Source organism: Physella acuta, unplaced genomic scaffold (genome assembly GCF_028476545.2).
Source record: "Physella acuta isolate Inbredline_101_S28 unplaced genomic scaffold, ASM2847654v3 ptg001598l, whole genome shotgun sequence".
NCBI lineage: Eukaryota > Metazoa > Mollusca > Gastropoda > Physidae > Physella > Physella acuta.
The window spans coordinates 1-23,555 of record NW_026733112.1 but is presented as its reverse complement, the minus strand read 5'-3'; the positions used below and the strand labels follow the sequence as shown (position 1 = coordinate 23,555).

Below are 23,555 nucleotides of genomic sequence, written 5' to 3'. Positions count from 1 at the left end.
TCACCTCAGCTTTTTCGTTTTTATATTAGATTTTAATTATTGTTCGCTGTATTAAATTTTATTACTTGTAGGTTATTACTTATTATAAGTAAGGTAAGTAAGGACCAAAAGTGCAGCATTTAGTCAATGCATGCACGAGGAATGTATATGGCGACTTTTTGTTCTTGCGTATGGTTGAACTGCATGGCTCCCATTTCTTCCATGGTACAGAAAAATAACGTCAACGTTAGATGAGATATATAAAAATGTTTCTGCTTAATTCTACATTATTTCAAAAGAAGAGACCAAAAAATCCTAATGCAACCAACAGTTCTAATTTTATTAAAAATTCTTTATTAAAAGTAACATCTTTTACTACCATTCCAACTCTTAAACGAAACAATAAATATAATAATTTAAATCATTGACCTAACCCAGGAGAGATTTATTGCTGTGATTACTCCGGTGATGACAAAAGCTGCAATGATTACTTCCCTTTTTATACTGAACTTTGTTTTCTTATCGTGTGGGACAGTCGCTGCGTCCTCTGTATCGCTTCTCAAACCTTTCAAGAACGGAATCAGATCTGGTTTTAGAAAGAGAAACAAAAATTACTTTGTTACCTCCCTGTACTGATATTATCTCCCTTGTCGATAGTGGTAGAGCGCTAGGCAGCTAACCCGAAAATCTTGAGTTAGAATCCGGGTCAAGTCTGTTGAACGTCACTGAGTTCACCCAGCTACGATGGGTACCTGACTCATGTTAGGGAAAGTAAAGGCGGCTGGGCTTAGTGCTGACCACACTCTCTATTCATATTCTTTTATTTGTTTAAACGTCCATTGTGAAAAAAGGCATTCGTGCCTACAATTGTAACCGTTTTTGAATACATTGAATAAATTGAATACTGGTTAAGAGACACGTGTTTCGGATTGAGAGTAATTAGAGTGGTGCAAAGATATTTATATTTTTAAAAAGGGAGGGGTTCAACTAATTTTAGTTTCCAAAACAACCCACCTCATTGATTCATTAGATGATCGAGAAACTGCATTAATATTATATCTAAAAACATTGGAAATCTTATCAGTTTTTTTATAAAAAATATTATGCCAGTGGAAAATAAATATTATTTTAAAATTATCTTGCATATAATCATTTTTATTTAATTTTTTTCATATTAAATTATTTGTTATTTAATTATTTATTTAAAAAAACTTTGTTTGATGTTTTCAAAAAAACACAAAAAAAATAATATTTGTTACAAAAACGTACTTGTCCCCCCTGTCCCCTTGAAATCATTGTTGTCTTGACTTTTTTAGCTGAGCTATTAAAATACGAGAAAAATGGCCCGTTGAGGAAGGGTACAACGGGCGCTAGGCTGATAGTGCTGTCTCTTTTCTCTAAACTAAAACCAACCCACCCCCCCCCCCACACACCACCCCCACCCCACCCCCACACACCACCCCCACCCCCACCACACACCACCCCCACCCCTCACCCCCACACACCACCCCCTCCACACACCGCCCCCCCACCCCCCACCCCCCCAAAAAAAAACATGTCTACCGTCCCATTCAACGAAATATAATTATATACTTTTTCCAGTGTCCGCCCCCTCCCAGAAAATTCTACCCCCGCCCCCGAAAATTTCAAGTACCCCCCACCCCTCTCCGGGGAGGAAAAAGTCTGAAAGAAACACTGAAACCAACCCACCCCCCCACACACCACCCCCCACCCCCCTCCCCACCCCTACACACCACCCCCCCCCCCCACCCCTCCACCCCCCCCAACCCCCCCCCCAAAAAAAAACATGTCTACCTTCCCATTGCAAGAAAACCACTTTTTAGATTAGACACATTAATTAGGCTGTAATTTTATTATAGAGTATCGATGAGGAAATTTCTTTTGAGTTGGGGAGGGGGGGGGGGCTCAGACGTTCTTACGCGGGGGGTGGGGCTTCGCCCCTACCCGAAGAATTGTATGCAAGAAACTCTTCACGCAAACCATTTAGATTAGACAACATTTCCTTTTTTTCAATGTTTACGCGATAATCAATGACGTCATATTACTGTGTGCACTCTCTGGTTTGAGATTATGTTCTACTCTACGCTAAATGTGTCGACGTCATATTTCGTTTTTCGAATTACTGTGCATGTTTTTAAATTGCTTGTGTTTTCTCTAGAGCGTTCTTGTCAGACAGAGCGTTCTTGTCAGACAGAGCGTTCTTGTCAGATAGACAGACAGCGAAACTATTAGTATTAATACATACGAGCCGACCCGCGGCGTATCACACGCTGCTATTTAGTTGTTTTATTTTCTACTTTTCAGTAATTCATAATTTGTGAGTTCGACATTACCAATGCTGTCACTGAAAATATTTGCTTTGAAACACTAAAACCCTCCTTTACCCCCAAACTCTCCCCCCCCCCCCCCCCCACCCCGTGAAAGCAGCCTCCTTTTAGTTACCTCCCCTAAGTTTAAAATAGTTTCAAACTAAATTATCTGCCCCTAATTGGCGTCCTTAAACCCGGCTCTACGATTGTAAGCATTTAGCCGCTTAGCGTGAACCACAGCTCACCAGACCATGTGGGCCTATAGAGGAAGAGAGGGGACTGCTAGGCGCGCTTACTTACAGCTTGGTGTTTTCTAACGTCTCCAAGAAGAGAATTATATATATAGATTGGGTGGTATGCAAGTACATTATGCTGGAATACTTTTCATGCATTATGGCTAATTATTTTAATGTGTGTATCGCAGTGTTTGCTTGGGTGAATCATTGCCTTCAATACGGAGGGAGGGGAGGGGGCGGACATGAGCCAGGGGAGGCGTATAAATTTTGACAGAATCTCTATCAATAAAAAAAATATGCTGCTAAAATAAGCAAATAATCTTTATCAGGAAACAAATTTTCTTTCCGGAGAAAGGTTAGTGTGGTTTTTCTATTTATCTGATCCTTGAATAATGGATGAGAACAAACGGCTCGATTCTTTGAGTCGTAGACCAATAATTAACATGTTAAACTTATAACGATACTCATGCTGGTTACGAGACACTTGCTTTGTGTTGCGTGTATTTAGAGTGACGCAAAAATATTTATATTTTGTAATAATGGATTGGGGTGGGGGGGTCAAATAATTTTGGTTTTTAAAAACGCACTTACAAATATGAACGGGCTATTAAGGCACTGCATTAATATTATACCTAAAAAACAATGGAAATCGTATTAGTTTTTATAAGAATATTATGCCAGTGAACAATAAATATGATTTTAAAATTAGCATGAATTATAATGTTTTTTATTTATTTATTTTTCGTTTTAAATAAAGTTTATTTAGTTATTTATTTTATAAACTCTGTTTGATGTTTTCAAAAAACACACAAAAAAAACTATAGATCTGATACGAAAAACGTAATTGTCCCCCCTGTCCTCTTGAGATCATTGTTGTATTATTGACTTAATAACTGAGCTACTGAAATATACGTTATTGGGTGGTATGCAAGCAGGCCTACATTATGGTGGAACATTTTTTATGCATTATGGCTAATTATTTTAATGTGTGTATCGTAGGTTAATGTTGTTTTTCTATTTATCTCATCTTTAAAAATGGATGAGAACAAACGGCTCGATTCATTGAGTCGTAGACCAATAACTAACATGTTAAACTTATAACGATGCTCATGCTGGTTACGAGACACTTGCTTTGTGTTGCGTGTATTTAGAGCGGCGCACAGATATTTATTTTATTAAACAGGGGGTCAAATATATTTGGTTTTCAAAAAATGGATACAAGACTGTAACTGATTATTAAAACACTGCATTATTATTATATCTAAAAACAATTGAAATCTTATCAGTTTTTATAAGAATACTATGCCAATGGAAAATAAACATTGTTTTTGAATTATCATGAATATTAATTTATTTTTATTTAATTGTTTTTTTTTTCATTTTAAATTATTGTTATTTAATTATTTATTTTTAGAACTCAGTTTGATGTTTTCAAAAAAACATACAAAAATAGTTTTGTTGCAAAAACGTACTTGTTCCCCCTGTCCCCCTTGAGATCATCGTTGTATTGTTGACTTTATAACGGAGCTACTAAAATATACGTTATTGGGTGGTATGCAAGTACATTATGCTGGAACATTTTTTATGCATTATGGCTAATTATTTTAATGTATGTATCGTAGTGTTTGCTTGGGTGAATCATTGCTTTCAATACGGAGGGAGAGGCGGGGGCGGACATGAGCCAGGGGAGGCGTATAAATTTTGACAGAATCTCTATCAATAAAAAAATATGCTGCTACAATAAGCAAATAATTTTATCAAGAAACATGTTTTTTCTCTCCGGAGAAAGTTTAACGTGGTTTTTCTATTTATTTCATCTTTAAAACGGTTCGATTCTTTGAGTCGAAGACCAATAACTAACATGTTAAACGTATAACGATGCTACTATTGGTTAAGAGATATGTACTTAGGGTTACGAGTATTTAGAGCGGCACAAATATATTTAGATTTTTAAACAAGAGGGGGGATCTAATTACAATTTATTTAAATAAAAGAAAATCAAATAATTTTGGTGTTTCAAAAATCGCGCATGAATCAACAATTAGGTAACATAAAAAACTGAATTATTATTATATCTAAAAACAATTGAAATCTATCAGTTTTTAACAAGAATATTATGCCAGTGGACAAAAAACATTATTTGAAAATTAGCATGCATATTAAATCGTTTTTATTTTATTTTATTTTTTTCATTTAAAATGATTTGTTATTTAATTATTTATTTTAAAAACTTCGTTTGATGTTTTCAAAAAACACAAAAAAATAATAGTAGTGTTACAAAAAACGTACTTGTCCCCCCTGTCCCCTTGAGATCATCGTTGTCGTGTTGACCACTCACGCCATGTCTGGATGCCGCAACAATGTACCTAGAACAAAGAGACAACTGGCTGATTCCATTTGTCGAGCTTTTTTTTTTAATTCAACTAACTTAACAAAACTTTTCGTCTGTAAATGTAAAAAGACAGGAACTAGTGGCACTCAAGCTAGTAACGGCTTTAAAGGGAAGTAACAGGGGAACGATACATCGATGCACACTAGGTGGGGGGGGGTAATTTAAAATCTGAAATTAATAACATGGGGAGATAACTAGTAATTTGAAGGTAATGACTTCGAGATGTAACCAACAATATGTAAGAGGGAGACAACTTACTTGGTTACAATCTGCAAATGATAGCTCCTAAAGTTTACAACAGCTGAGAGACATCTATTGTATGCCGAATGTAGAGATTTGTTACGGCTTGATAGAACTGTAAGATACATTGTTGTTATTTTAATCTCTTTATATTCAGCGATTTATTGTACAGTAATTTTTTTTAAGGAGTTCAGCTTTCTTTTTTAGAATAATTGAGGATTAGAGTAGTAGATTAATTAACTAATTATAAACTAATTATAAACTAAATTATAAACTAATTATAAACTAATTATAAATACCAAAATTTCTGAGAGTTGTTTCCCTTCGTTCAACATCCTCAATGATGGCCCTGTGTCCGGGCAACATGTAGCTGCGCATGTGCAGTAAAGTTTCTCTCTTGTCTAAAAATAAACATTCAACAATCCGATCACACTAAAGCATTTACTTCTCCCTCGGTTTTGTATTTGTAAATAATTAGTGTATTAAATCTAGAAAGATCTGCAAGCCTACATTGCAGCCCCCCTACCCACCCCCCCCCCCCCCACATGATTGTGACGCTAAGTATACAGTGCCGGCTCCAGGTTACTTGGCACCCTAGGCAAACCTTATTAAAAGCGCCTCCCCCCCCCCCCCCCCGCAATTTTTTCCTTGACCCCGGGGACAAACTTTTGATTTGCACCCCCCCCTCCCCCGCCTTCAAACTTTCAATTTGTTTTTCAACCCATTTTGACGCCCCCCCCCCCCTGCAGCCAGCGCCCTAGGCGGCCACCTAGTTCGCCTTATAGGTAGCGCTGGCCCTGCATGTATTGAACGCAAGTGCATTTTCAGCCGTCTCCCACCCCCCCCCCCCCATTAACCTTGGATTGTCTAACAACCTTTCCACCATTACCCTATGTCAGCCCCCGTCCCCTCCCGGAAATGTGAAGTGCCCCTTCCGCCCGGAAAAATGCCTGAAAGAAACCCTGATGAACACCACAATACACCTGACCTTCAGTGTGCTGTACGCCAAGGAAGCCATCCAACAGCTGCAGGGTGCCGCTCTGTGCCTCGCTTGACCCCAGGAACTAACTCATGAAATACAACAGAAATATTTACACAACCCAGGAACTAACTTATGAAACACAACAGAAATATTTACACACAACCCAGGAACTAACTCATGAAATACAACAGAAATATTTACACACAACCCAAGAATTAGCACAGGAAATAGAATATTACTGCTAACCCGTAAGTCTCGATTTCGAATCCCGGGTTCAAGTCCGTAGAACGTCCCTGAGTCCACCCATTTCTGATGGGTACCCGACTCACGTTAGGGGAAGTAAGGACTGTTAGGCATCACGCTGACCACACTATCCATTAATTTTCGAGATCACTGAAACAGGCGAACTCTATTTTACCTGCCGCGTGGACCGTCAGGTTCGAAAAGGTCTGAATGCTAACCCGAAAGTCTTTGGATATCAGATCCCGGGTTCGAGTCCTTAGAACGTCAATGAAACCACCCAGCTCTGATGGGTACCTGATTGACATCAGGGAAACAAAGGTGGCGGGGCATAGTGTTGACCACACTATCCCCTTGTAAGTCGATGTTATACTATTCCCTTGTATGCCTAGGTCATTGAAACATATTAACTCTATTGTGTCTTGGCCACGAACGAGAAAAGGTGAAAGATGTGTCTTTAACACTATTAAAGTGTGAATATATTATTTTGCATGTGTAGCTATTATGAGAGGCCAGAAGTCAAAACAACAGTAAATTTTATAGACCAACAGACTTGTACAAGAGAAGCTAAAATCCAGTGTAAAAAATGTAGTACCTTCAGTGGTTGCTCAGAGACGCCTTCATAGATCAGCCCATCTGGTAATGGGTTGCCTTTACCTCCCCAGCTAAATAAAGGTTTCATTGGAAAGTAAAGACGTATTCAATCTTTCTTGAAGATTTGTGAAAAACATTTACTTTTAGCATTTTTATTGCGATACGCTATAAATGATATAGAACTGGAATAAAATTGGAACATTGCTACACTAATGATGCTGGTTTTACTAGATCTTTAAAACAATCAAGGGAATTGTAATGAAATTTATTTTGATTAAGTAATAATTAACTCCCTTTTAAAATAAAGGTTTGACCAATAAATATTCAAAGCTAGGCAAATGAAAATTACCCCATAAGAAAAGGCCGTAGGACATTGAAAAATGTGTTGGCTTGAAGATTATCTGTGGGAGACAAGACCATTCTAAAATATTTAAGAGAAAAACATCAATCAGTAACCTGTCTATCTCAGATGAGTGAAGTTTGAAACCTACCATGCATTTTAACAAAGGCAGCCTTCATCGTAGCAATGGCATCCGTCAGCTCGTCTAAATACCGGGTCACCTGATCTTCTGTTGTGTCCATATTTAAGCTGTCATCTCTAGCAGTTTCATACGTATCCAGTGTCTCAATGATGTGGGCCATAGGCTGTATTGAAATATTGGACATATATATACATACACTTACTCATACACACACAGAGACATTCACAACCAGATATATAGACATTGACACTAATATATACATATTTATTTTTAATTTATACGTACATATACATATATAAAGATAAAAATACATGCATATATATATATATATATATATATATATATATATATATATATATATATATATATATATGTATATATATATATATATATATATATATATATATATATATATATATATATATATATATATATATATATATATAGTCGTCAGTGTACTGTTACTCCAAGTTTTTAACTGCTAAAATATACAACTTACCTTCAAACAATTTGAGAAGTTGAATTCCACCATAAAGGTCAGAATACAGAACATAGGTTAAATACTACACCAAGTTTTCAACTGCTAAAATCTACAACCTACCTTCAAACAATTTGAGAAGTTGAACTCCACTATAAAGGTCACAATACAGAATAAATACTACACCAAGTTTTCAACTACTAAAACCTACCACCTACCTTCAAACAATTTGAGAAGTTGAACTCCACCATAAAGGTCACAATACAGAACCAGTCACCCTCTGAGTCCCCAGGGGGGTGGCAGATACACTCTAGATTTCTAGAAGAAAAAACTCGTTTAGTTTGATTAGCCTAACAGTTTATACACCAGCTAAATGGCATAGAGATACTAGCCAACTGAGATGTGTCGTTACGGTTAAAGACAAATACTTAATTTTCTAAATAATTTTTTAGCTATTCAAACAGAAACTTACTCAAAGTCGCGAGGCCTGAGAAAGAAAAAATAAATATAAAATGGTTTTTAAAAAATCGAATACATAGTAAACTTTCATCAAGAATATTTTAATTAATAACTTTTTTCTAAAAATCTTTTAGGACATTATGCAGACAAGTGTTAGTAAAAAATGTGATGGAATCTGGCAAACATTTTAACATGCCAAACATTGTAAGTTACTGTTAAAAATCTGGCAAACATTGTAAATTACTGTTAAAAATCTGGCAAACATTTTAAATCACTGTTAAAAATCTGGCAAACATTTTAAATCACCATTATAAATTAAATACCTAAAGGACCAAAATAAAAAAAGTGGTGTACAGTGAGCACCAACCTATCAGAGTGAGTTAGCTTCCAGTTGGCCAAACCCAGGTCTGCGGTGCTCAAGATGGGCTGTATGCCAAGCTCTTGGGATATCTTGTAGAGGGGAACTGCCAGATTTTTTGGCAACTTATGGAAATTATACATACAACAAAACATTTAAGTTATAAAATATTTCACTTTCAAATTTACACATTTTATAAGAATAGATCATGTTTAATGTTTCTTTCAGACTTTTTTCTCCGAACTTAAACATTCGGTGGGATGGGGGAGGGAGGCGCACTAAATTTTCCAGGGGATGGGGGACTCTGGTAAAAGTATAGGCCACTATATTTTCTATATAAATTATATTTTGTTCTTGAGGGGTGGGGGTGGTAGACGTGCTCCAAGGAGGTGTTCGTGTTCACACAAAAAGCGTAACCACATCTTAACTGATTATTTTAAAATACAATTTAATTTAAATTTGAAAAACTTCCAGTGATCGTTGAATCTAATTTTGTAACAATGATTTATGTAAAAAACTGGTGTTTCACATTAAAATGTAAAGTAAAGAATCCTCTTTAGAACTAGTGATCCATTGGGCAGATGAAATAGAATTCATGTTTATTAACCTCCGGCAGAGATAATGTGATCAGCGCCATGCCCAGTCGCCTTTATTTTCCATAAAGTGTGTTCAGTGTATCTTCCAGACTATTTTCTCCGGGGGGGGGGGGGGGTGCACTTGAAACTTTCGGGGGGGGGGACCGGACTAAAATTTTCGGGGGGGGGGGGGGGGCGGACACTTAAAAGTATATATTTTCTATATAAACTCCATTTTGTTCGTGGGGGCAGACTTTCTTCGCCCCCCCCCCCCTCTAAACTACTCCTAGAACCCATTAGCCCCAGCACTAAAAAAATTTAAAACAAAATAAAACAAAATGTCAACAAATTATTACCTGTGGTACGCCATGATCTCCATCCTGCCAAACATAACCAGAGGTGATGTAGCTAAGCTGGAGGTGGGCAAGTCTCAGCTGTCTGTGTCCAACCAGCTGTCTGTGGTCAAGCTGTGGAAGCTGGTCAACAAACAAAACAGTTTAACTTTGTAGGCTAAAGATCATTGACTGCGAGGTTTAGATTAAAACAAACGAGTTGTTTCCCTTTCAGACTTAACGATACATGGGGCAGATATAGTAATTTCATGTTTTGTGACCTCGGCACATAAAAGGGTAGTGTGGTCAGCACTATGTCTAGCCACGTTTTACGGTCCTTGACTTTAGACACCCATCAGAGCTGGGTGGACACTGGGACTGTTTACAAATTCTAGCACAGGATCCGAACTCGATACTTCCTGATTAGCAGTCGTGTGTTACAATCGGCAGGCCTAGCAGTTCAATCAAAACACGGGTACCCATCAGAGCTGGGTAGGCTCAGGGATTCCTGCAAGCTTAGGCTGGACCGAGATCCAAACTCGAGACTTACAGGTTAGGAGTCGAGCGCTCTACCTTCTGAATATATATATATATATATATATATATATATGTGTGTGTGTGTATGTATAATATTCAAAGACATGCATACAATAAGTATATATACATATTTGAATTGTTTGAAATGTATTGAAACCAAACCTCATGCACTGCATCCCTTAACGTTTTTGTTTTCAGCCTGCTTGGAACAGAGGCAGCAAGATGATTCCAAGGCTCAAAATAATGTGGCAGAGAAGTCTGGAATTGATTCACACAATTAATTAATTACAGTATCTATGGATTGTAAATATCTCCAACAGGTACTAACTGGAAGTAAAACAAAATGCTAGCCGTGTTCTTTGGGGGTCGTCCATAAATGACGTCACAGTAATTTTGTGAATTCCTTTATGGACGACCCCCCCCCCCCCTTCAGACTTTTTGTCTCCATGGGGGGGGGGGGGGACACATGAAACTTTCGAGGGGAGTGGCTAACACTGGTAAAAGTATATATTTTCTATATAAATTATATTTCGTTCAGGGATGGCATTAGACTTGCTTTTGTGAGTAGGGGGAGGGGGAGGGGGTGCCTGAAAGAAAACTTCAAGCAATAAACCCACCTTGTGAAATAGATATCAGTAAACAATTAATACAATGAGCTGGACACAAGAAAGGCCAACACTATATCCCTATACTATTATGCTATCACAGCACATACAATCCCTCCCCACATACATGTTCACTTTACCTTTTCTCTGAATTTTAACCAGTTTTACTTTGGTAGCAAGTTTAGTTTTACCTAGATTTTAACAATACAGGACAATAGAAAATATGTACTTGTTCCAAAAATTAGTGACAAGTCTTTAGGCGAGTGTTTCTTTCAGAGGAAGAGCAGTACCACCTCCCCCCCCCCAAGTAAGTTTACCCATTTTTACCCCCACCCCTCCCCCAAGCAACAAGCAAATTTACCCGTTTACCCTTCCTCCTGCCTCTCAAGGAATACTCTGAAAGAAACACTACACTGGTCAACAAGAAGGGTATGTGTATGTAAAATATGAAACAAATAGTAAGTTTATAACAAAATTCTGAGCCTAAGAGAAAGATTAAAGAAAAGCAACACATTAGGGTAACATACAGCCTAAACTTTCCCAATAAAATCCTTACCAGAGGAGACTCCAGCATAAACCCAGTATTGTAAGAAACATTATATTTCCTGAGGTTAAAGTTCATATCCTCTTCAACAATTCCTGGTGCCATTCTGAACAGCTCCTATGTAGAATTTTAATTCAGCTATTTGACTGTTTTTATTTCAGTCTTATTTAAAATAATGAAGAAGAATTAATGTATTTATTCTTTTATGTAAGACTTATGGAAACATTATAATAATCACATTTTTGAAATTATAAAAAAAAATTCTTAGCACAACAAAACCCATTGAATGCAAAAAATAATCTTTATTCCTTTATAATTTACCAGATCCTAGTCCGAGATATAACACAATAAAGTCACAATTATAAATATTGTTTAAAACGTATTAATTAATACTTTTATAAAATGTGTCTACTACAACAGACATACTATCTTTAATTAAATTACTGTATGCATGGACATAAATAATCCTTATCACCTTAATTAAAAGCATGACCACCGTAATAATACAAGAATATCTTGAACTCAATAGCTGTGCACACAAAAGAGTCTAGCAAACATTTTATAATAAACACACACATTTCTAAGAAAATACCAGTTGTAAGACTGTATCTCAGAATATTTGAATATATTTTAAATCAGGTCCAGATGTATTAATATACAGGAATTGTGTGTTAACAGTATGTTAAATTACAATCTTTTTATGCAAACATTTATATTTATTTCAGCTACTGAGGTTCCTTATAGAAATGTGAAGAAACTTATATTTATTTCACTTACTGAGGTTCCCTATGGAAATGTGAAGAAACTTTTATATTTATTTCACTTACTAAGGTTCCCTATAGAAATGTGAAGAAACTTATATTTATTTCACTTACTGATGTACTGAAACAAGAGAGCTGTGAGATTATAAAAGGATGGGATTAAAGTTAATTTCACTTTATCTGCAGGTGTTTGTTTACAGTGACCTCTGAGATAAGGTCATCAAACTGACCTCTGACCTTCTGTACACACCTTATAGATGTAAAGTAAACAAGATAAATTGGCTTATGATTGTCTGAGGAAACTGACACAGATTATGTGAGTCACTGTTACATGTGTAGTCACAACAACAGCATTTGTAAACTCATGTTTACTTTGTATGTGAGGTGATACCAACAACAGCTAATGTGGAGTCATAATATCAGAGTCTATGTTGAGTCGAAAAAACAGAAATATATGTAGTCATTCTGATGTAGTGTATGCGAAGTTATACAGTAAACAGCATATAATTTATTACATTATTAGAAAATAATTTTGAGTAGTAGAGACTACATTGGATAAGAAAATAATAGCAACATTTCGACATTATTAGTTGTTGTTTTTTTTATTTTAAATATAGACATCAAAGGACATAAGGAGATTTATATTTTATTCTACATATCACAAATTGCATTTAAATTAGCAAAAACTTTCCAAATACTATTTTCAGATCTAATGAAAAAACTAAAAAAACAGATAAACAAAGCATTTCTTCACTACCTTTAAAACTAAATAAATATCATAAACATAGTAATTTGTTTCATAGCATTTAAAGAAGTAAATTATATATATTTTGACAATATTTTCCAACAAAAAATTTGTACTTAGATTTAACTTGATTTAATAATTATAGTCAATTTACAAATAAATTATAAATTTTAATAAATATATCAGCAGAAGGACTAGCTTTCAACAGAAAAAGATGGAACATTTTTCAAAAAACTAAGCAACAAGAAGTATTTACTAATATGCTCAAAGTCCAACATGGCAAGTATTCAACAACTTCACTAATACTGTAGGCCTGTACAGTGACCAGGTTTCTAGCCAAACAAAATGAAACAATTAACAACCTAATTGTGTAAATTATTCTTTTCATACTAGAATACATACTAAGATACCTAGAAATTTGTTTAATTTTACAAAATCAGACTAGAAGTTTGAAGAATCAATTATTAATTTTTTTACTGTAAAACCCTTTAGTACTCCTGTTTTGCTTGTCTATCATCAAATTAGTGAAAAAATTCCAAAATGTAAATTTTCAATAGAAACTTTTGTTGTTTTATGTCTAGGTCAGGTTTTTATTTGCCTCTGTTTGCTGTTTATTATTTCTGAGTGAATATTTTTACAGCCACAGCAATAACTATAGAAGACAAGACAGCAACTGCACCAAACTTTAGGCTAAAATTTGGTCTTTTGTGCTGGACTTTTGTGTCTGTTTCAGGTACAATCCTGACTTTCGTGTCTGTGCGGATGTCTTTTAAGAATGGTATTAGACCTAAATTCAAAAGAGGAATACAGTTAGAAGTTTTTTTAAATTAAAGTATATTAAAATAGACAAACTGATAGTCTTCATTATTGAATAGGCTAATATTCAAATGATAAATACAATGATATTTTGTTTGGTTTTTAAAATCCCATAAAGTATAAAACATTTTATAGTATTAAGTGTTTAATGGAGTTAACATGAATGCATGAAAAGTCTGTTACAACTTGAAATTAGTGATTGATTATACACACTTTTATGGTATTTACTTATGTCATAGTTAGAGCATAAATTATTGAGATTATATATAACAAGCTGCCACACTGGAATAGCTACAACATAGCATATAGAGTATAAAATATATGTAGACCTATAGCCACAATAGCATAATTTGAGTGGAATCACCACAAACTATAAATAGGTTGGTTGGTTGGCAAAGTGTGTATGAACATCAAGTACCAGATTTCAAACTAAAGTCTCCAATTATTCCTTGCATTAAAAGCTGTGTAAAAGTGGTTACACACTGTGCTAGACACATAATCACATATTTATGTCACCAGATAGTTCACTAAACCCCTATAACACATAAATTTACACCAAAATCAAGATGTCGCAATAACTCATTGTAGTCAATTAATGAACACAAATGTTGACTCACAAAAAGACAATATAGTCAACTAATGAACACAAATGTTGACTTACTTGTTCCCCCTGTTCCCTTCTTGTCAAGACTCTCATAGTTCCCTTCATTCATAGTCTGAGAAGCTTGGACGATGTACCTGAGGTGAAGAGGTTACAGTCAACATTACTTTAGTCAATGATGATAAATACAACATAGCCACTCTAATATCAATACTATCGAGTATATAATCAAAATGAAAGAATGTCAAGGAAATAACAATATCATGTATATGAGAAATGAGCAGCATATCAAGCAATGTTTGCACTAACTTTCTTACAATATTTACCTCATAGAATCTTGTATCGAACAATGATAGCACTTACTTTGTTACAATCTTTATGTGGTAGGTCCTTAGATCAATCAGTGCTGTCACACATTTATTGTAGGCTGACTGTAGCCTCTCACTGTTTGTTGAGAGCACTGATAACAAAATGTTAGTTTAGTAGAAATATATCAAAACAGAACTTTATTTTTAAAGTAAAAATATTTTAGAATTTTTGCTCACAAAAATTTTTAAAATTACATAACGTGTAAACTATATTGTTTTATTTTTTTATTTGATCAAAAACTAAACTTACTAAGCCAAAGTTTGTTTCATCAAATTAATAATTGATTTATTAAATTTATTTTTAAAATTCTTATTATTTATTTGTTTTGTTTATTTAATTAATAGGATAACTAATTAAGGAATAATTTATGGTATTAAATTAGTTACTTACCTAAATCTCTCAGTTTGAACTGTTTTGTTTATTTAATTAACTAATTAGGGTAAAATTTATGGCATTTAATTAGTTAAGTACCTAAATCTCTCAATTTGAACTGTCTGTTTTCTAAATCTTCTATGAAACTTTTGTGGTCGGGGGGCATAAAGCACCTCATGGTTGTCAAAAAATCTTTTTTATCTGGGAAAAAGATTTAGCTAAATGAAATATTATCATTTGTAAAATAAGTGCATCAAATATGCATGTTATTGAAGTATAAAGTAAAAAAATTAAGAAATTTAAGAAAGAGAAGCTGAACAATAATAATTTGACAACAGTTTTTATTTAATAAACAAAAATAATCACATTTCTCATTAAATAATAACATTTAAGAAAAGGTTTAATAATAATTTGAAAATGTCTTAAATAATAGTTTTACCCCATAAAGGAAAGAGGAAGCTACTGAAATCATCAGTAGAGTAAGGGTTGCGTACCTTGAGTGTGTTTAACTCCCAAAAGTGCATCAACAACTTGTAGCGTGGTGCTCTGTGCTGCACTGCCACCTGTCATCTATTATAATAGTTATTTTTTAACTGTTACAACTGGAATAAATATTTTTTTTAACTGTTACAACTGGAATACGCTGAACAAATAACTTTTTCAGCAATTCAGTGAGAACCAACTTGCTCATTGCTATTCATTGTAAACAAAATAGTTACTGTTACAACTGGAATACACTGAACAAATAACTTTTGCAGCAATTCAGTATGAACCAACTTGCTCATTGCTATTCAGTGTAAATAAAACAGTTCAATCACTTTGTTGAAACTGTTATGGACTGATCCTACACATTTTAGAATGGTAACCAGTTTATACAAGTCATTTAACAGTGTACATAATTTTTACTGAAGCTGTATTTAACTGAATTAAAATAATTAGAGAGGTAATTAGTCCGTACCTTGATGGGTTGGTCTGAGACTCCCTCATAAATGAGGCCATCTGGTAATGGGTTGTCTGCACCTCCCCAACTGAGGTCAAAATAAAATTTACCAGCTTGTAAAGTAGGCTCTTACCAGCATTTTTTGTTTACCTAACAGTATATTCTTTTTTTTTTAATTGAACAAGGGGATACAGGCTTTTAAGTTTAATCAAGTAAAATAAAACAATGTTCTCACCCTCCCAAAAATGGCCGTATCAGATTAAAAAATGTTTTAGCTTCAAGTTTGTCTGTGGAGAAAAATAAACTTTGTACAGGCATAACTAAAATAAGAGTGAAATCAATATATACAGTCAAACTTATCAGATAAAGGTTTAAAGAAGAAAATTAGGGTGTAATAAATTTATTTTATGTTAATAATGCTTGGATGGTACTAAATTTTTATTTTTAAAAATTATGTAGGAATAATTAGTGAAATAATTTTAAACGAATTCCATATTGAATGACCAACCATGCATTCTAGCCAGTGAAGACTGCATCAAGTGTATCACTGTGGTCACCTCACCTAAAAGTGAGGCTATCTCATTGACCGTTTCATTTAAGCCAGTACTGTCTTGTAGCTTTTGATGATGGGCTTTAGGTAACAGGTCAAAAATATTTGCCAGTGGCTGCAGAAGAATGTTTGTGTTCAGCTCAAGAATAACAAGAAGCTATGGTTATAAAAACATTGACCAGTGATTTCTGACCAAAGTTTCTGTTTTTCAAATATCTTATTTTAATAATTTAGAAAGGTAATTCAAAATGGGTTTTAGTTTAATGAATTTACATAATAGGGCGAGGTATGCGAACACTAGATTATTTCCCTTGTGACAACACTTGCCTTTAAAAAAAATTAACTGGACAAAATAATTTCTAGCACTAGTTTACTTCCCTTTTCACAATACTTCCCTTCAAAAAGCTGAACCAAGTAATCTCTAACATTGGATTACTTCCCTTGTCATTACACTTATCTTTCAAATTAACTGAACCAAATGATTTCTAACATTGGATTACTTCCCTTGTCATTACACTTATCTTTCAAATTAACTGAACCAATTGATTTCTAACATTGGGTTACTGCATTTGGAACAATACTTACCTTCAAACATTTGGCAAAGCTGAACTCAACCATAAATGTGACTATACAGAACCAGTCACCTGCAGCTTCCCCAGGTAAATGGTACAAGCATTCCAAATTTCTGATGTGAATACAAAATTTTAATTAAAGCTTCCCCAGGTAAATGGTACAAGCATTCCAAATTTCTGATGTAAATACAAAATTTTAATTAAAGCTTCCCCAGGTAAATGGTACAAGCATTCCAAATTTCTGATGTAAATACAAAATTTTAATTAAAGCTTCCCCAGGTAAATGGTACAAGCATTCCAAATTTCTAATGTAAATACAAAATTTTAATTAAAGCTTCCCCAGGTTAATGGTACAGGCATTCCAAATTTCTAATGTGAATAAAAAATTTAATTTTAAAAAATAATCACTGTTTATCTTAACACAATTGTTACTCTACACTTTAAACATAAAAAGTTAATTCTTTTGATTTTTTTAGGGAAATGAATAAAGTGAAAGTAAAACTAGTAGTTTACAGTTAATGAAATTATGAATTTTTTTTTTAATTTACAGTAAAAATAAATGTTTTATTTATAAAGCTGTCTTAAAAAAACTATCAGAAAAAAAGTATATGTTACCACTGCCGACAGCGCCAAATGTTTCCACTGCCGACAGCGCCAAATGTTACCGAGTCTATTTACTTGTAGTGCCAAATGTTACCGAGTGTATTTACTCATGCTACCTTTGACCAGCACACAACATCGACCACAATATAGATACTCGGAAGTGCAGGTTTACATTGATCTCTTTATTACATGAATCAATAGAAATGCTCCACATAACAATGCACCAATGTTCCAAAAGAATACAATGAACCAACTGACCCCCACTGTCCTCACTAGTCCTCACATAACAGAATGCACGTGTCCATCGTTCCTATTCTCACATAACACAATACGTCTACACCGTTCAGTCTCCAACTTGGTTCTGCCGTCTCCAATACGCAGCCTTATATTATATCCCTCGTATACGCAATACTTTCCATTCGTTGCATCAGACTATTAACTACGCAGCGGCTTGTCGTATTGCTTCCCAAAATACGCCGTGGCTTTGTGTTCTTATCAGTCCACCACCTGCACTATTGCATCAGACTGTAATGCGTTCTTACAATAGTCTTTAGTTGACAGACTGTATTACGTTCTTATCGTCCCTAGTAACTACACTAGTTACATATAGAATCTACATTTATTTTATTCCTTTTATTCCTTTTTTACAACTTATCAGTATAAAGCATCTTTTTCAATGAAGAACATTGTTAAAATCCACTTCACCATACTTACTCAAATTCATATGGGCTGAAATAGGGAGTAAAAAAACAAAATTGGATTTAAATTGTACAAAATAACAGTGTGGAAAGTATACTTTAAAAGTAAATAAAAAATGTGCTAGGTATATGCTGTTATTAAATTTTATAATTTAAAAAATTAAAATGAATGAATTACAGAAAAAATTATTGGTGCAACATGGCAACTGAGCTTACCCACTAGGATTGATAAGCCTCCAGTTGGCCAGAGCCAAGTCAACATGACCTAAAATTGGTTTGATACCAAGCTCCTCTGAGATGGCATAAAATGGTACTGCTACACATTTGGGAAGTGTCTGAAAAATGTCAGAAAATAAAATCATTGAAGATTTCCTTAATGAGAGTATTTATTTTAATTACTAATTAGATGATTGACTTAAAAATAACACTGTAGACATAGAACAGCTTTAGGTAACAAATAATATATATGCTAATGGTGGAGACTCATATCAAATAGCTTAGGGCCTAAAAAAGTAAAGTTCCCTTTCAAACCTGACGGTCTATGGGGCAAGTGAGGTACGGTCTATGGGGCAAGTGAGGTAGAGTTCACTTGTTTCTGTGAAGAGATATTTGTGGTCAGCACTATGCCCAGCCGCCTTTACTTTCCCTAACGTGAGTTAGATGCCCATCAGAGTTGGGTGGACTCAGGGACGGTCTACTGACTAGAACCCGGATTCAAACTTGAGACTTAAGGGTTAGCAGTCCTGCTCTCTACCGCTAGACCACTCCGTTCCAGGCTTAGGGCCTGATGAAGTCCAAATTTGGTCCTAGCCACAAGGAGAAGGAAGACAAGGAAGATGTGGAGAAGTATAGCAGAAAAACAACTGACAAGACCTGGACTATCTTTGGAGAGTGCAAAGAAAGAGCTTTCTGTGATGACCCCATGTGTCTTGTACACCAAAGAGAAAAGATGATGAAGAATATGAGATAGTAAGTCTTATAGTAGATCAAGTTTCTGAGGCGTCCTGTGTGTTAGATTGATGTAAGGAGGGTTAACATGCGAGGGTTTAAGTACAGGAACCAGTTTCTGCATAGCGAATCAGATGTTACCTTGGTAACGCCTTTGTCCCCATCCTGCCACACATAGCCTGCTGTGATGAAACAGAGCTGGAGATGGGCCAAACGTTTTTGTCTGTAGCCCTCAAGTTTTCTGTGGTCCAAAAGTGGCATCTAGAATAAAATATAAGTTTTATACACACCAATATAAAAAAGTACCAAAAGAAATTTTATTTTTTTTAAAGAATCTTTTAACAGAAATTATTAAGGCTTACAAGTCAAATAAAAATGTGCATGCACATTTTCATTTACATTATAGTGCATTAAAATATAAACTATTCCATAAAGCACAAGTCCTACAAGTTTAATCTTTAAAAAGTATCTGTAAGTCATTATTAAACAAGTTTGTTGACAAAATTTTTAGCACCTATGTTGTACCAACCTTATGAACCTCTTCTCTTAATATCTTTTGCTTCACCAGCTGAGGTAAGGATTCTGCTATTCTGTTCCATTCTCGAAAATAAGGTGGAAGTTCTTTCTAGACATTGCCATTTTGAAAGATTCTTAAAATATTACTAACACAAACCAAATAATTTATTAAATGACATAAAGTAACTTTTCTAAACTGTTATGAAATTATTCATGTCATATTTCATTGTAAATTTATTTAAATTTAAATTTTAATTCATATTCAACAAAATATTAAGTATTTTAAAATTAAAACTGTGCGTTAACTTACTAAAGGGTTTTTCAGCATTAATTTCGTGATTCATTGTAAATTTATTTAAATTAAAATTTTAATTCATATACAACAAAACATTAAGTGTTTAAAATTAAAACTGAACCTTAACTTACTAAGGGGTCTTTCAGCATCAACCCAGTATCATAAGACACATGAAACTTTTGGAGATCCAATTTTCTAGAAGAGTCAACCCCTTCTTTAGTGGCCATCATCAACAGCTTTGATCTAGAATTCTACCTGGGATAGGTACAGTTAAATATTTGAAATTGGTGTGTTGTAGTCAGAGCAGTTTGATCAGTTGTGTGGCTGTGTAGGATGTTGACCACTCCTGTATTACACCTGTAGCAATGTGTAAGCTGTTGGTCTACACCTGTAGTAATGTGTGGACAGCACAGCTGTTGTAATGGTAATACAGGTATGATGATAGGTATAAAGGCTATATCCTGTAGGCATACCTTACTTAATCCTTTCATAGATTAAGGGATTAAGAGTATTTGACTAGTATTTGTTAGTAAGCCGGAGAATAATTACATTCAATATAATGTTGATAAAAACATGTTCATTAAATTGATGAAAAATTCAGATTGGTCTGGTTAAACCATGAGTCAAAGTTGAATTATAATGTTAAATCCAAATGGACTCTCTAGACTTAAGCAATGGACTACACCCCCTCATTACCAAATTGATTAGTTATGCAAATCAGTGGCGTAGCGAGGTTGGGTGTCACCCCGTGCGGCACTTAATGGTGTCACCCCCCAGAGGCGTAGCGACCCTTCTCGGGGACAAACTTTCAATTTTTCAATTTGCACACCCCCCCCCCTGCAAACTTTCAATTTGCACCTCTTAAAACACTATTTAACACTCGAATTAATTACTTAATTAAGTGGAATTATCATTTTTCTCTATATATTTTGCTATTTTTTGCCTTGGTGTCACCCCCCCTAAAAGTTGTCACCCAGTGCAGTCCACACCCCTCCCCCCTCGCTACGCCTCTGATGCAAATAAGTTATAGCACTAATTGTAATGTAATTGTTTCACTGGGTTTTGTTATTGCTGTTTCTTGAAAAGAATTCTGTGGTAAAATATAAAAATATAGGAAATTACTAAACAGAAATAAGTTGAAATTACCCTAATTTCTAAATTTAGTATGCAGATTATTATAGGCTTCTGTGAAGGCTACACTAAAAATAGTGAAATTAAATTATAATTATAATAGTTTTTAGCGTGTATAGTGTATAATTTTAACAGTACTATCCTATACACTGTGTCCTATGACATAGACAAATTCTATTAGGGCCTATTAATTAATTAGGCCCATAATTTTTAATTTAATTATAATAGGCCAATATTAATTCATAGACCCATAGTGGGGGGTGGGGGGCTCTCTTTAATTATTTAATAAATTAATCTCAGACTGGAATAGACTCAAGCCAAGTCTACATTAATTAAAAGATTCCTAGTATATACCCTATCTTACTCTATCTTATCTATGATCCCTAGATCTAGAGACCATATAATCTATTTGCATTATATCATTATACTAATTTTAACTAATTTATACTGATCATTATAGTGAGTATAGTGATTATAGGACTGATGTAAGTGCTATCAGTATCAATTCCATGTCCTAAGCCCTACAACAAGCTCATGTCCCACAACAAAGCCAGCACTAAACGACTGTTAAACTAAGTCCTACTTCCAGATCTCATCATCAGTCCTTGCTACACAATGATTCATGTGTCACAACAATGTTTATGTGTGAAGGTAGGGCCTAACATCTACTCAATGATGTTATCGTACAAATTTGACCGGCAAACTGACACGGACGGTAGATGAACTAGACGTGTCACGTGTGACCTAAATTTCATCATTTACGAACAGCAGAGGAAGTTTTTTTTCTGTAGGCCTACACACACAAAATAAAAACGTCACAGTAAGCCCTGCGGGGAAATAAAGTCTAAAATTGATCCGCACAGTACGATTAGGCTCCTTGATGACAGCAGTTTCGCGGTGTGCTCTATACAGGTCCCGTGCATAAGCCTAAGTTTGTTATTAATAATTACTTTTAATTACAGGTGTTAATTAGTTATTAAAATGGCCATGCCTATTTCTATTAATAGACTATATTAATAATATTGTTATTAATTAGCGCGCCTTGATGTATAACAAGCAGTGTTTCTTCCAGACGTTTTTTCTCCGGGGGGGGGCACTTGGAATTTTCGGGGGGGGGGGCGGTAGACTTTCTTCGGGGGGGGGGGCGGACACTGTTAAAAGTATATATTTTCTATATAAATTATATAAATTTCATTTCGTTCGGGGGGGGGGCGGTAAAAAAATTTCCGGGGGGGGGGGGGGGGGCAAAGCCCCCCCCCCGAAGAGATGCCTGGAAGAAACTGGATAACAAGCGCTGGAGTAGAATGTAAACAAGATCCTTGGATAATCAATGGATGCTAGATTCTATGTCGTACGTGGATGAAATATAGAACTAACATTAAACCTACTTTTAAAAAGGAACGCTGTTTTTTATTTAGGCCGTGCTAGACCTAGTCAAGATCTCATTTTCTCCAAACACGAGCAGTGTATAGCGGGAATTTCTATTTATTACATATTTTCTCTGTAAAACGGGAACATGTTTTTCGACTCAAACCAATGTAAAAATCGGAAATATCCGAATGTACAACAAGGGAGAAAACTACACAAAGAGCCGAAGATTTTCTATAGCCTACTCTGCAATACTGCACACTAGATGATCATGTAAAAAAAAAAGGTACAAGCAGATATGGTAAAGATAAACCCTGACAAAAAGTTACCCCCCCCCCCCCCCACACACACACACACACACACATACACAAAAGATTTTTTTAAAAATGAAACTTGTAGGTCTACTTTCAGTTTTTAACCCAACCTTAACCGTGATTATTACTTTTCGTTCGTGCACTTTTTAACGATGGTGGCAAACTATCAAGTTAAAGTGTTCGAATCAAATTAAAATTAAAATCGACAGATCTACATACATCACCGTTCGCAGTGATGCCTGAAAGAAACTCTAGTTGGAGATATTTGTAGGCTTGCAACTAAGGACAGATCTTAGTAAGCACATCGAGGCGATCAGGTGGTATATAGTTTATTTTTACGCTAGGTACCTAGTCCCCTTCTTTCCAAAATAAAAATCAAGCTATATAATAATAATAATATGATTCTGAATACAAGCGCAATGGATTTTTTTTTTTTCAAATTGCTGAAGGGAGAGAACTTTAAATTAACTTAAAACAGAATGTGCTAAAGCGATTTTAAAATATACAGAAAGGAGTACAACGTTAAATTTTGTTTTATTATGAAGGTTAAACGATGAAAACCAAACATAATTTTTCAAATGTTATAAAATTTA

The 23,555-nt window shown here is 34.8% G+C and overlaps 2 protein-coding genes across 3 annotated transcripts; both read right to left on the bottom strand.

Annotated features, from left to right (window-relative positions):
* Window positions 1-355: 355 nt before the first annotated feature.
* LOC131929104 (myoglobin-like) lies at window positions 356-11,714 on the bottom strand. The gene is made up of 15 exons (XM_059285300.1): window positions 11,685-11,714; window positions 11,376-11,525; window positions 10,377-10,472; window positions 9,702-9,821; window positions 8,780-8,895; window positions 8,426-8,440; window positions 8,172-8,271; window positions 7,485-7,638; window positions 7,343-7,394; window positions 6,995-7,064; window positions 6,166-6,241; window positions 5,477-5,578; window positions 5,196-5,292; window positions 4,835-4,911; window positions 356-565 (listed from the first exon to the last, which is right to left on the bottom strand). Exons 2-15 carry the CDS (start codon window positions 11,466-11,468, stop codon window positions 396-398), a joined length of 1,338 nt encoding a protein of 445 aa, XP_059141283.1. The 5' UTR covers window positions 11,469-11,525; window positions 11,685-11,714; the 3' UTR covers window positions 356-395.
* Window positions 11,715-12,968: 1,254 nt separating this feature from the next.
* Window positions 12,969-22,020, bottom strand: LOC131929103 (myoglobin). 2 transcript variants are annotated; one of them, XM_059285299.1, is made up of 15 exons: window positions 21,864-22,020; window positions 20,281-20,404; window positions 19,868-19,963; window positions 19,480-19,599; window positions 18,607-18,725; window positions 18,407-18,421; window positions 17,103-17,202; window positions 16,476-16,632; window positions 16,203-16,254; window positions 15,986-16,055; window positions 15,522-15,597; window positions 15,127-15,228; window positions 14,650-14,746; window positions 14,347-14,423; window positions 12,969-13,656 (listed from the first exon to the last, which is right to left on the bottom strand). In XM_059285299.1, exons 2-15 carry the CDS (start codon window positions 20,377-20,379, stop codon window positions 13,484-13,486), a joined length of 1,353 nt encoding a protein of 450 aa, XP_059141282.1. In that variant the 5' UTR covers window positions 20,380-20,404; window positions 21,864-22,020; the 3' UTR covers window positions 12,969-13,483. The 2 variants fall into 2 exon arrangements, with proteins under 2 accessions (XP_059141282.1, XP_059141281.1); XM_059285298.1 differs by lacking the exon at window positions 21,864-22,020 and having other exon boundaries at window positions 12,970-13,656; window positions 20,281-20,823.
* Window positions 22,021-23,555: the final 1,535 nt, after the last annotated feature.

Bases quoted from the DNA above. Each gene is read 5' to 3' on its own strand.
- LOC131929104 (XM_059285300.1), bottom strand. From the start codon at position 11,468: ATGGCACCAGGAATTGTTGAAGAGGATATGAACTTTAACCTCAGGAAA. The intron at 7,639-8,171 runs GTAGGTGGTAGG...ATTTCAATACAG, and splicing joins ACTTCTCAAATTGTTTGAAG to CCTATGGCCCACATCATTGA. The intron at 7,065-7,342 runs GTAATTTTCATT...ACCTTTATTTAG, and splicing joins CTACGGCCTTTTCTTATGGG to CTGGGGAGGTAAAGGCAACC.
- LOC131929103 (XM_059285299.1), bottom strand. From the start codon at position 20,379: ATGATGGCCACTAAAGAAGGGGTTGACTCTTCTAGAAAATTGGATCTC. The intron at 19,600-19,867 runs GTTGGTACAACA...ATTTTATTCTAG, and splicing joins TAAGAGAAGAGGTTCATAAG to ATGCCACTTTTGGACCACAG. The intron at 16,056-16,202 runs GTGAGAACATTG...TTTTGACCTCAG, and splicing joins ATACGGCCATTTTTGGGAGG to TTGGGGAGGTGCAGACAACC.